A 13,797-nucleotide genomic window follows, 5' to 3' on the forward strand; every position below is an offset into this window, starting at 1 on the left:
CAAAATAAGGGAACCATGCCCCCTGGAGGATCTTAGAGTCTAGCATTCCATATAAAACTACTAATTTTTGAACAGCTATACAAAGTAATATAATTTCCATTTTACAGATGATTAAACGAAAGGCATAAAGTTTAGTGGTTCCCCAAGTTTGCACAGTTTATGACTGATGAAAGCAGGATTCAACATTCAAGTCTATCTGGTTCTTTCTGACATGTAAGTCTGCCTCCCTGGATGAGAACTGGGCTCTCCAGGAGCAGGTTCTGCCTCTTATTTGAACAGGACTTACATGCATAAAATGTCTGATCCAAAATCGATGTGGATCCAGGTGTTCGTGGAATCCATTTCAGTTTGCAGCAAGAATTTCACATTCCTGAATATCTCTTTCTCTTTCTTTCTCTCCCCGCCCCTAAAATAGCTGATCTGAAATTAATGTGGTCTGAAATTGATGTGGATACAGGCATTTCTGGAACCCATTTAAGTCTGCAGCAAGACTTTCACATTCCTGAATTAATCTTTCCCTCTCTCTCTCTCTCTCTCTCTCTCTGATATATATAATATCCAAGGTTTAGCACTAGCAGCTCACATGAGACAGACTTACTATGAAAAGGCGAGTGGTGAATCAAACTTGCAAAGTGTGATTATTGAGGCAGCACTGAGGCAGAGGAAGAGAAAAATTCACTGATTGTTGTTTTCCCAGAACACAGATAGCAATAGACATGAAAACAGAGCAGCTGTGAGGATGCCCGAGAGCAGTGGGTGCTGAGAAATGGCAAGCACTGCTGTCTAGGAAGGAAAGGGAGGGAAATCTGCCCTCTTCATTTCACTGGCCACACTCCCCCAGATGGTTTGTCAAGAGAAATGGGTCTGAGAAAAGCAGCATGATTCTCACCACAGCTCCTTAGCCAGTTTCCAGTTTTCAGCATAGCAGGCAGCTGCTTCCCAAATTCAGCCCAGTTCGCTCCTCCCGGAGGAACTGCAGGGTGTATAAACTCCGCCCAAACAACACACACCTCCTGACGCTCTTGAGTGGTGGCCAAAGTCTGTTCGGAGTAAGCTGGTAGGGCCACCTTCCCAGGCTAGGGGCAGAACTAGTTCAAGATGCTTTGCAACACAAAAGGGCCAATTTAAAAGATGGAATTACTTTCTCCATTCCACCCTTTAAAAAGCTGTAACAAATTACTTTCCAGATGTTGACTGCCTCACTAACCTCTTTCTCTATCTCTTCTCAGTAAAAAGGCCTCAGCCCAAGAAAACTAGAAGAGGTGGAATTTTGCCTGGGGAGCCTACTGAAGGGAGCCAGGGAGACTTCTTTATCCCCAAATCCCATCCCACCCTCCAGCTAGCTGCTGGTGTTTGAAATTCCAACTCTGAAGTGTTAGTCTGGAATCCTCTTTTAAAATGCAGAAGAGAGTAAACAAAGTTATTCACAGCGGAATGTTAATTCTTCCATGGCGAGCTGGAATCTACTGGTTCCCTTAGGCCAGGAAATGCCTGCTTAAATCCTCCCTTTGGTGGGAAGAGTATTCAAAAAAGGAAGGTTTAGGGAAGCAGACTTTCACTAATTTCTCCTTTTTGTGTGACAAAACCAAGTGAAAAAACAAGGTACCCTCAATCTGAGAAATTAATCCCTGTCTTCATTTATTTCAAACTAGGAAACCTAAATGCCAACATCAAGATTTTGTTGGTTAAAGCTTTTTTTTTTTTTTCTGGTATTTTATGTCAAATACCTAAAACTTGATAATCAGGATGATTTTTATTTGTTCCTAAATGCATTTTCCAAATATGCTTAAGGATTCTTGTTTTGATCTGTACAGTACATGCATTTGAAGCCAACGTGCAGGTATCATTAGTCATGCATTGATTAATCATTTGTTAAGTGGAGCCAGAACATTTTAATTTCCCCTCTCAACTATTGATCATCATTGCAATTCGGTTTAATATGGCACTGTCTCCTGGCCCTATCTATTGCTACTCAAATCAGCAGTTGTGGTCACCATGGTAACCACCTACTCATTTTCCCTGTTATTTCATTTATCACACTTAAAGTGCTCAGGCTAGAAAATTCTATGATTTTTTAAAAAAAAAAAAAACTCGAACAGGAGTCAATTAAGCTCACGTGAGATGGGGAGTCATTTTAGTGTAAATGTTTTATTTTAAAAAATCAGTTGTAAATATGTTCATCACAAACAAATTATCACTAGGAAAACAAAACTGAAAGGTTGAATCTGCTCAATTGTCAGAAGACTAAAAAAAATTTCACAGTGGTTTTCAGGGATAAAATGGGGTTAACACTAAAATTTCTTACTGGTCTTGCCAGAAAGGCTGCCCTTGAAGGGTTTGAAAGCTATGAGAGTCTCCAGGGTTTTAGGCTGAGTCAGAAAACTAAACATGGTCTATTTAAACCACACCTACCAGTGTGGAATTGCTTTTTTTTTTTTTTTTTTTTGAGACAGCGTCTCACTTTGTTGCCCAGGCTAGAGTGAATGCCATGGTGTCAGCCTAGCTCACAGCAACCTCAAACTCCTGGGCTCAAGCAATCCTCCTGCCTCAGCCTCCTGAGTAGCTGGGACTATGGGCATGCGCCACCATGCCCGGCTAATTTTTTTAATATATATTAGTTGGCCAATTAATTTCTTTCTATTTATAGTAGAGATGGGGTCTCGCTCTTGCTCAGGCTGGTTTGGAACTCCTGACCTCGAGCAATCCTCCCGCCTCGGCCTCCCAGAGTGCTAGGATTACAGGCGTGAGCCACCGCTCCCGGCCTTGGAATTGCATTTTTTTATGTGAATTTCTCTCCCACCCCCTACAAAAATATTAGGAGAAAAAAAAGAATTTTCTTTTAAAGCAGTATTTTGTTCATTTATTTCACAATTAGTTATTGAGTCTGCCAATTATAGGCCTAGATGGCAAGGGAACATGCTGAAATCAGGTGAGTTCCTCAGCCAGGCAGGGAGGCATTAATCAAACCTCCCAGAAGAATGAGGGCTGCTCAACTACAGACCTATAGATCTCTCTGTCAAACACAGGTATTTGCCAAATCAGTCAGCCATAAGTGCAAGATAATCTCTAGGGCAAGTCAGCCATTACAGAGCCTGTGAGACAGACATCGGGTCTGCCTTAAAAGAAATGAGTGCATTGAGGAGTTTTCATCACGAAGTCCCTTTTTTTCTCTCCAGGCTTCCTGAAACCATGGCCCATTTTGGCTCCTAGAAAGGTAGTAATGACACCTGTAGGATAAAAACTCTTTTCCTGCTTACAAATGTCTGTCTCTTCAAAGACAAGTGTCTTACCTCTCCCCAATGACCAACGTGGATGAAATAGAATGCAAAATGACTCTCCCACCATTGCAAAATAACTCTATTACTTCTAGTAGAGGACTTTTCTGGTTTGCAGGGACAGGACTTTCCATCTTCTCTGCTCATTGAGGTTGAGGTGTGGGGTTGTTTTAACAACATAGGAGTAGCCTCTCCCACTTTCAAACCAAGCAGGCTTATTTTCATAGTCTTTGAATGGAGAATCTCATTCAACATGATCAACAAATCCACTTATTCCCTGGTTGAGATCGCCTGGGGACAGATTTTGAGCCGTGATGCTGATTTGTAAGTCACACAGGACCCTCTGAACAGACAGGAGACTTGAGAGACCCAGCATTCAAGGGACTTTCCTACATAGAGGCCACTGTGATTGTCATTCACAGCCATTGTCAGCCAGTCCCTCTTCACTTTTCACTTCCTTCCATCCAGGTCTAATGTGGCGTACAGGGAAAACTCAGGGGTTCTAGTGCAACAGGATGCATTTGGACTGTGAGTGGTGCAAATGTAAACATCTGGAAGGCCCAGAACATTCATTATCACCTTGCTCCCCTTTGCCCTTCTGCCGGCCACCTCTTCCTCCCCAGAAGCTCCCAGAATTTCTTTGTGGCGTTTCCAAAGCTCACTGCTTCCTGTTGTGATTTGATTTAAAGTTTAAGACTAGGGAGTGTGGAGACTTGGTTCTAGTCCCACTTTGGCCAAATCCAGCTGGGTGATTTTAGTAAAATCACTTTCACTTGTTTTTTTTCACCTGTCAAACTGTGTATTTAGTGAGATCAAACAAAAGGAAATGTTCTGTAAAGTTAAAAGTTTAGTACAAAGGTCATATGCCACAGAACTATTATACAGCTGAAGTCATACTGCAGATTTGAGAAGGTTTCACCAAATTTGTGGATTTTAAGGGCATAAAGTCTCTTGTCAATAGAATCAGTTCTAGCCATCTAAGAGAGAAACTTCAGCCTCAAACCTCAATTCCACATCTAATCAGGCATCAAAATGCTATCAATTTTACTTTGCAAAATATTTCTCTAGTCTGTATGTCCCTCTTTACTGCCACTGCTACTGGCATGAATGCTGCTCTCTACACACTTTGTTCCCTCCCTCTTGTGTCACCTTCTCTCAATGCATTAGCCACACCAGTAGTTAGAGGACTCTTTCTAATATGCTCACCTGGTTTTGTCTTTCCTCTGTCAAAATCCGTTGCTGACTCTCCATTAACTAAAACATAAAGCCCATGTTCATAGTAGAGCACATAACTCCTTCACAATTTTGCTCTCCTAACAGCCTCTCATCTTACCCTCTTCTTCCTGGAAAAGTTAGTGACTCTGTACAGACAGCTCTTTCTTCTTTTTGGTCTACTCTATTCATTCTTCTATAACACAAACACTGCTGCCTCTGGGAACTGAGATAATGACCACTCAGCTCTTCACACAGCATTTCCTATATACTCCTTATTCTAGCATTTCTCATATTACCCTGTAATGTTTTGGATCCTTGTTTGGCTGAAGGCACCACTGGTGTGCCTGAGCATAGCATTTCTGATGGCCTGGTTTCAGCAAAGGACTCAGCACAAATCCTTGGACACACCTGAAGAGTTCTGGGGCAAGGAGCCATCCTTCCCCTACTTTCAGCAATGTCATACTAGCAACAGCCTTGGCTTAGGCCTGAATCACAGTGTCCTCTTCCATGAAATGGGTTCAGTTCCTGGGAGCCCATTTGGACCTTGCAATTTATATTAAAACTGAACAGGAAGTTCACAGCCCTTATGCTGATGCTTACAAAATAGTATTACACAGTTGCCTTGCTCAGGAATAAATTAAGGTTGGTAAAATATTGTCCTGTTTTTTTTGTTGTTGTTGTTGTTCTTTCTATAACACAGGCATGATTATAAACATTGTTAATAGTACTTCCAGGTAGGTAATGTTCAAGGTACTCTACCATGAAGATCTCTTAAATTATTTTAGACAATGCTAGGTCAGGAACAGTTTCGCCCAGCAGAGAGGTGTGTAAATCTGAAAAGGATATCTTTCTTGTGGATTAACAATTTAACAGGCAAAATTAGGAGGCTTAAATTCTGATGTTTTGACATTCATTGCCACTAAGGAGGGTACTATAAGGTATTCTGTAAATAACTCTAAATACAACATTTAATTTTGGATATCTTCCATTCAGATCCAAAGCAATAAAAAGGAAAGAGGCTATTATTAGGCAGAATTTTATGTGGTACTTAAGTGACAGTTAATGAATCAAAAACAAAGGTAGAGTTTCCTAAGAACATATTTCAAACCATAATGAGCTCTGTGTGGGATAGCCTAAGTCTTCCTGAAAAAGAAGCACCCCAAGCCTCCCCAGGTTAATCAGCCCTGGTCTTGCAGGAATTACTCTTCCTCAGCCCCACACTTAAACCCTGGGGCTTGGGGACAATACACACTTGAAGGACTTGCCAAAACTGACTATAAATCACATCACTATGCATTAAGTTCTTCAAACCAGCCTGACCAGTCTTCACCACCCTCTCTGTGAGCTGAAAAACACACACACAATCCTGGTTCTCAGGACTGCAAAGACAAAGGAACTCCACGGTAATCAATTCAGTGGAGCTTTCAAACTTTAGACTCCATTTTGAGCAAAGTTGAGTTGGCAGCCTTTATCCATCTTAATAATTGCATGTTTCACTCGTTTCTGAGTTATTCATTTCTATACAGATTCAATTACTGCCAAATAAACATATGATCATTTAAATATATTTTCATTTGAGAAGAGAGTATTATACTTTATACAACGTCAGATCAGAAACTAAGCAACTTGTATCAGAAAATTACATTGCTTTATAGAACCAACAATTACTGATGTTATTAGTGTTTGTTATTTATTTGATATTAATAATGATTATTACCATTAATCATTTGATTTTGCTGGGCTATGGCAATGTTGTCAGAAGAGACTGAAAGGTACTTGCTGATTAATTTAGGTCTAATTGATACTTTAAAAACACATTTATTTAAGGAGAAAGCCATTTTGTATTTTGAGATATGATTTCAGAAGGCATGTATAGGAAGCTCTTTTTTGAACCCAGTTGTGGGCTGGAGAAGTGACTGTTTAATCAAAACATACAATTTCAAGGTTGATATGAAAGTATTAATAAATGGTAATTTTGAGTAACATCTCTCTCCTGACTTCAACCAGATGCTAAGTGACCTTCAAGAGAGATTACTGAATGTCTCTCTTGTTGGGGAGCTTAATACCTACTGAGGTAGGTCTTACATTTAGAGATTTAGTTTTATATGGGACCAAAATATATCTTTCTATGACTTTAACATATTGATAATAAACTCACAGATCACCTCAAAAGAGCTTTAACATTGAATTTTCCATATAGTGAAATGATAGGGATCACAACTTCTAGTGGATTTATTTTAGAGTTTAAAAGAAATTGGTGAGAGCCCAAAGGCAATAAAACCAAGACTTCATTACTCAGACTTTGTGAGAAATTGAGATTTATGTATTTATTACCATATGTGCTTTCTAGCAAATTCAATAATCTAAAATAATAGGAAAGCTTAATGATTTTTCTCAAGAAAAAAATTTCCAAAGCTAGAATTTTAAAAAGGCTCCTTTCAAGTTCAGATGGAAGCTCTTTTATAATTTCATGCTTCAGGTGGGGAAAGGAATGGGAGAGGGCAGCACTGGGACATGTTTTGGCTTGTGTAGTAAGCTGAAAGCAAGTCTTCTGAGGGCATCTGTCTCTCCATAACTGAACCACTTTCTGCACAGTAGTGAACACTCAAAAGTATTTAGAAATGGATTCAAATGGCAACCCTGGTAAATAAGGGGTTGTGTGAGTCACTAATAAAGCCATTCAATAAGCTTAACAAAATTGATCATCTCTCATCTGATACTGCAGATCATATCTCTATCGATTTGTGTAAGTCTTTAGGCATGTTTAATCATTGGGAAAACATTGCATAAAGATTACTTGACTGTATTTGCTATTTTTTTTTATTTGCAGTAGCTGGTGAGTGGCTAGTGGTTCCTAGGGATGGATGTTCATTCATTCAGCCTCCTGAGCACTTGGAGCCATAGATAAAAATGCTTAGTCCCTCCAACATCTGGTTACTATAGCTGTTCAAATATTGGAGGACCATCACTTATTCTCCTGGCTTCTTCCTCCCCTCACCACAATCACTTCTCTCTAACTATTCCAGGTGAACTATCCCCAATTCTAGCCGTCTTTTCCCATAACCCACAACTTCAAACCCCTTTGTCCAAGGAATGTCCAAATGTGTTGTTGTTCATTTGTTTCTTAGTTTTTAAAGTGAGAAAGATCTCACTTCAGTTCTCTAAGGTAGGAAAAGCTCCTATGCTATCCATGGAGGTCATAGTGAATTCATATCTGGCATAATCTGGGTAACATTCTTTAAGAGTAGTGTTTTTCAAATTACAAATCACAAACCAAAAGATTGCCAAATCAATTTAATATATCTTGATTGCCATTTCTCTTTAAATAAATGAAATAGAAATATAAAAGGGTAATACACATAGTAGGAGTATTAGTTCCTGAAACTTTTATGTCATTGTTTAGTCATGTTGCCTGTGTACCATAATATATATGTACATTAATATATTCATGCATTTTGTCATACACACACACACACACACACACACACACATACACACATACACAGAGGATGCCCCACACCAGGTACACAGAACTTTTTCTAGGTACTAGCCCCCATTCATCTGCTTGTCTTATCACCTTTGAGTAGAGCATAAACTGCACTGATATAAGTGGGCTTTGTTTATGTGTCCTGAGTTTTAAATAAATATATTTTTTTATTTTGAGTGTTTTTTTTTTAAATGTTTGATTTTAATATCACCTAACCCACTGGAGAGGGTTAGGTAGGAGGGAAGGTGAGAGCATCACAATCATGCCACATAAACATTTTCTTTGGTTCTTTTAGGTAAATCACTTGCAATTTTATAGGTCTTTATTTTCAGATGCAACCAAGAGATGCTGAGCAGTAACTATTGAGTGATTTATAAGGATTATTGATCTAGTACTCAAATTAGTTCATTACTAGAATTTACTGAGGATTTAATTTGGTATTGTATCAGGAAGGCTAGGTCACACAGCTTCTCTTCTGCACAGGCAGAAAGGTAGAAATTCCCAAATTTGGGGGCAAGCTTTTTAAAAAGCTACTGCATCCTCAGTGTTTTCTTGATTGTTGTCATAGTTGTCAATTACTACTATTCTTGCTTTTAATTATAAATTTAGTTTAGGTTTGCCATTATCTCTTCTATTTGTTGTGAATAAATTTGTTAACCCTAATGATATATAATTTGCATCAACTATATTTTGGCCTAATATTTTACAATAAATTATGCTTCAAGACATATGTACACTCAAAGATAAATCATCTGTATCCCTCTTGCTAAAGCATATGCAAACATAATTCTCCCCACACTCACATTTTGCTTTTACAGTCACGTTTTTCATAACCAATGGTTTTGTTTGCCATTGGAAATTGAGAATGACTGGGGTAAAGGAGATATAGGATGTTTTACTCTAAGTGTACCACAGTCTAAAAAGTTTGAGATCTACTTATTTTATAGATGAAAAGACAGGTCCGGGGGGATGAACTGACTAATCAAATTAGCAATGGCACTTGGACAATTCAGGTCTCCAGATTCTCTCTCTGCTACTAAATCATACTGACTCCAGCTATACCCCAAAACACAAATCCTGACCCAGAGCCAAAGCCTCCTAAATGTGTGCTTAGTCCCTTGTTTTAATTACTATTAGGTTGAACAATATAAAACTACAGATTTGTTAGGTCAAAACTTGTCAAATATTGGCATTTTTTGTTGTTGTCATTCAACCTAAATAGTTTATTTTACAAAATTAATATTTATTTTAATAGCTCCTGCCTGTGCCATTCATTCCCAATGGCCCAAGTTCAAGTCCCGGCTTTCACACTGATTGGCCATGTGCCCCTGGACAGATAACTTAGTTTCTCTGTCTCTCAGTGTCTTTATAGGGAAACAGAGTAATATATGTTTGCTTTTATTTTTATTATTATTCCTAGAACTCAACATACTCACTAATTAGCTAGATGGCCTGAGCAAATTAGGGCAACTTTATGCACCTGTTCTGGAGGAATTTTTTAGGCACAGAAAAACAGAGAGAGAGATTTTGGAATCTCTTTTGGCAAGATTTGTTATTATTTGTTTGACTGGCATTTGGCTTTATAATTTCCAATGGTTTTCTCAAAGATCCTATTTTTCTCTGCCGACAGCACTAGTTAATAAATAAAACAGGGGCTGAAACATCCTAGCAACAGAAATCAACTGTGTGTATGATTTGTTGCTCTGTTTTTATTTCCTCTATTTTTGAAAATGTAGTTGCTCTCTAAAGTGCCTGTTTCTTCTCTAAAGTATTGCCCTGAAGAATAAGAGGAGGAAACAAACATCTAAACTTGAAGAACAGCTTTGCTTAGCTCATGATGTACAGAGAAGACAACAATTTAAGGGTGAATCAGAGTGCAGCAAAGTAATTCCAATGCAACCTGATGCTGGCTAATTACTTCTCTATAGATGGTGGTGTTCAGTTTACTGAGCATCTGTGCATGACAGAATTTGGGACACCGTGGGTGGTACAATTCCAAGATATCTACACAACGTGCAAAGCAAAATAGTCTATCTACAAACATCACTTTATTAGGTGAAATAAAATACGTATGCAAAAATCTCATTTTGTAATTAATTGATGGGCCACACTGTAGGGCCCAAACAACCACATCTGCTTGGATGAAAGTAAACAAATCAGGCCTTGGAAGCTGTGCCGTTTCAGAATGGGAGTTAGAACAAAAGAACACATTATAGTGACGCTGGGAAAGAGTCTTTATCTCCTGGATTTTAAGTGTGGGGCTAAAATGAAGTTAATACAACTCTTATCAGATGATTTATTTATAGTATTACTTTTCACTATATCCTCACAATTTTCTACTGAAAACACACATTCTCATAAAGAAAAAGTGAATGGAGAAGAAAATCAATTAATCACACAAAAAAGATGAGAGAGTATGTTGAGAAATTAATTTTCATATTGATTGGTTCTATTTTTTAAAATTATGCTTTGGTTAATAGCATAAATTTTCTTCCTCTCTTGGATCTATACTTTTTCTCCCTTTCTCCTGGATCTAAAAGACATGTTTCTACATAAGATGCATCTCAAATATATTCAGTGGCAAGATACTTCAAAGTACACAGTCTCAGAGAGCATGGATTGGAAAAGGATAGCAAATATTCAATTGAACTGTATGCTTGGTCCATAGTTAACTCTAGATAATTATTAAATGAATGATTAATAAAGCAATGAATAGGTTAATAAATAAACTTGTGATTAGGAATAAAAGGTTCTTTCACTCAGTACTGCTTTGACCTTGTGATTTTAAGCCATGTTTTGATCCATTTACTTAACATTTAATAATTTATTGAGTATTCTCTTCATATTAGGCATTGTTCTAAGTTTTTGGGTATATAATAGTTAACAAAGACACAAAAAATCCTTGCCCTCACGGAATTTATAGTTTAGTGGCTAGAGTCAGTGCTCATGGTCTCCAATCTCATGACATCCATGCAATCTCAATTTAGAAGATGACTAGTTGTTTTTAATCGAGTCTTGGTTTTCCTGGTCCCTGGAGTCACAGTTTTCCACTTGGCCATGACACCTAAACTGGCAGAGCATCAATTCTCTCAACTATAAAAATAGAATTATCATGTCTGCTCTATCTATATTACAAGGTTGTGAAGAATGAGTAAACCAGTATGTGAAAAGACTTGGAAGACATAGTAAGCATACATATATTACAAGTTGCTAGTAAATCACTCTAGTAAAGAGCAAGGGTTTTGGATGCAGTGTGCCTAGATTTTTTTTTTTTTTTTTTTTGAGACGGAGTCTCACTTTGTTGCCCAGGCTAGAGTAAGTGCCATGGCGTCAGCCTAGCTCACAGCAACCTCAAACTCCTGGGCTCAAGCAATCCTGCTGCCTCAGCCTCCTGAGTAGCTGGGACTACAGTCATGTACCACCATGCCTGGCTAATTTTTTCTATATATATTAGTTGGCCAATGAATTTCTTTCTATTTATAGTAGAGACGGGGTCTCGCTCTTGCTCAGGATGGTTTTGAATTCGTGACCTTGAGCAATCCACCCGCCTCGGCCTCCCAGAGAGCTAGGATTACAGGTGTGAGCCACTGCAACCAGCCTAGATTTGAATTCCAGTTTTTCCAGTCATTAGTGTAACTGTCTTGGGCAAGACACTTAAGCTTCAGTTTCTTCATGCAAAATGAGAATGAGGGGTGGGCTGGATTGGAGGAAGCAACATCCGTTTGGGGTTACCGTGCCCATCCCCCCAAGGGGTGGCTCTGCCCCTCTAGTTGGTGGTGTCCCCGCATCTACTCATGTGAACTGTCCTTGGCCAGTTCAGTTTCTTCATGCAAAATGAGAATGATAATAGTACTGACCTTGGGCTGCCATAAAAAATATCATAGACTGGGTAGCTTAAACAACGGTAATTTATTTTCTCACAGTTCTGGAAGCTGGTAGTTGGAGATCAGGGTGCCAGCGTGGTTGAGTTCTGGTAAGGGCTCTCCTCCTGGCTTGCATATGACTGCCTTCTCACTGTCTTCACATGGCAGAGAGAGAGAACAAGCTCTCTGGTGTTTTTTTTTTATAATGGCATTGATCCCATCCTGAGGGTTCCACCATTGTGACCTCATCTAAACCTAATTATCTCCAAAAGCCTCCGAATACCATCACATTGGCAGTTGGGTGCTTCAACATGTGAATTTGGAGGGGACACAATTCAGCCTATAGCATGACCTCATAGAGTTGTTATGAGGATTATGTACATTAATCTGTTCAAAGCACTTTAAATACTGACTGGCACTCGGTGAGTTTTCAATAAATGTTTGTTATTATTACTTCTATAGCCAAGTGAATAAAGAGGAAAGCCATTTAATTTAAAAAGAAGATCGTCTACTAATACTGTTTATAAAAAATTTCTAAACACAAAATTCAGCAATCTTTAAGCTCTGGGTGTTTATAAAGGGGCATTCTCAAAATGTCGATACAATTGATTAAATGATGAGTCAAGGCAACTTGGAAAGGTCTTTCTCTTTTGTCTCCTGATTTCTCACAGTCCTTCTTTGAGGATTCCTGCTGATTTATCCCTAGAAGCATTTCCCCTGTCTGGAATATACTGAATAAACTTCGCCCATATTTGTTCTCCTTTCTGTGTTGATGGTATGGGCAGAGGAGAACAGGAGAAAAGGTAAAGTTACTATCTCTAACCTCAATTCCTTAACCATGGAAGGCCAGGATGATTGACAGCAGCTCTGTTCTATAGCAAAACTATGCTGAATATTCTATTTGGAGGGGTTCCCTAGAGATAAACTAGCCAACCTGCAACTGATATAACGGTCTCCTCTGAAACAATCCATTGTTTTGAAGCTTATAATTGCAGGGATCTCACCATAATAAAGGACAGTTCTCCTTTTGAACAATTCTATAGATTAAAAAATCTTTACTTTGAGCTGCAATATTTGTCCACTGCTCCTAGTTATATCTTTCACACTCTGGTGTTGGACACATAGCAGGTCCCAGAAAGGTCAGTTGAACTCATTCCTGAGGTGTTCTTCTGGACTTAAAAGTTTCCCAAATTCTCCACTTATTCTTCCGGTGATGCTGTCCTACACAATCTTTTCGTTCTTCAGTTCTGTGTCTGTGCCTGTTTGCTTTACTCCCTCTCCTCTCAGCTCCATATTCAGGGCCCCCAGAGGGAAATAATGGAGGGAGTGAGAGGATGGCAACTGGGTAGCTCATGAAACAGGGTTAGCGATGATGCCAATTCTCTTCCTCCTGACCCTTCTGTGAGAAAAGGAGGTTCAAATCAAGTTCAGATTCCAAAGGGTCTGTGTTTTCCAGGGGGTTTAAACATGCACCTTCACAAATTATATACTGCTGCTCTTTAACCCCAACCAGCTACCATTACAGTGTTTATCCAAACCCACATTAGTAACTACTTACTATCCACATTAATGCTGTAATTTACTTATTTAGACTGCCTGGAGATGACATGATGTGCAATACATAGCCAAGAATTTTTTTTTTTAAATAGTTGTTACATTGAAAAAAAGGGCATGCTTATCCCCAGAGGCTGTTTCCTAAAGGCACACACTAGTCACATGTGGACCAATGGCATTATTGTCCACATGAAATGGACCCGTCTGGGACACCCTGCTGGGCTGGCTGTGCTTTCATCAATGCATTGGCAGAAAAGCTTTGAAATAATTTGAATTTGGTTCCAATTTCCTCTGCCTCAGAACAGCAGGAGATACAGTCAGATTGGGAAGCTGTGTTCTGTACAAAAAGGAGCAGAGTTGTAAGTCATCAGCTATCGCTAAAGTTGTCATCATCTTCCTCATT

The 13,797-nt window shown here is 38.9% G+C and overlaps 1 protein-coding gene across 22 annotated transcripts in view; it reads right to left on the reverse strand.

Annotated features, from left to right (window-relative positions):
* DLG2 (discs large MAGUK scaffold protein 2) overlaps positions 1-13,797 on the reverse strand; it is a 1,870,454-nt gene that overhangs the window by 240,426 nt on the left and 1,616,231 nt on the right. The window contains exon 1 of one of the 22 annotated variants that reach the window (XM_076002381.1): positions 890-2,523. The exons of 20 other annotated variants lie outside the window; for them this stretch is intronic. Coding sequence is in view for 1 of the 2 variants with exons in the window: in XM_076002382.1 (XP_075858497.1) it covers positions 890-923 (34 nt within the window). In the remaining variant the exon portion in view is untranslated. Of the gene's footprint in view, positions 1-889; positions 2,524-13,797 lie in introns of those variants that run through there. One more of the 22 variants, XM_076002382.1, reaches the window with a different exon arrangement.

The sequence above is a fragment of the Microcebus murinus genome, chromosome 4 (assembly GCF_040939455.1).
Source record: "Microcebus murinus isolate Inina chromosome 4, M.murinus_Inina_mat1.0, whole genome shotgun sequence".
Classification (NCBI taxonomy): Eukaryota; Metazoa; Chordata; class Mammalia; order Primates; family Cheirogaleidae; genus Microcebus; species Microcebus murinus.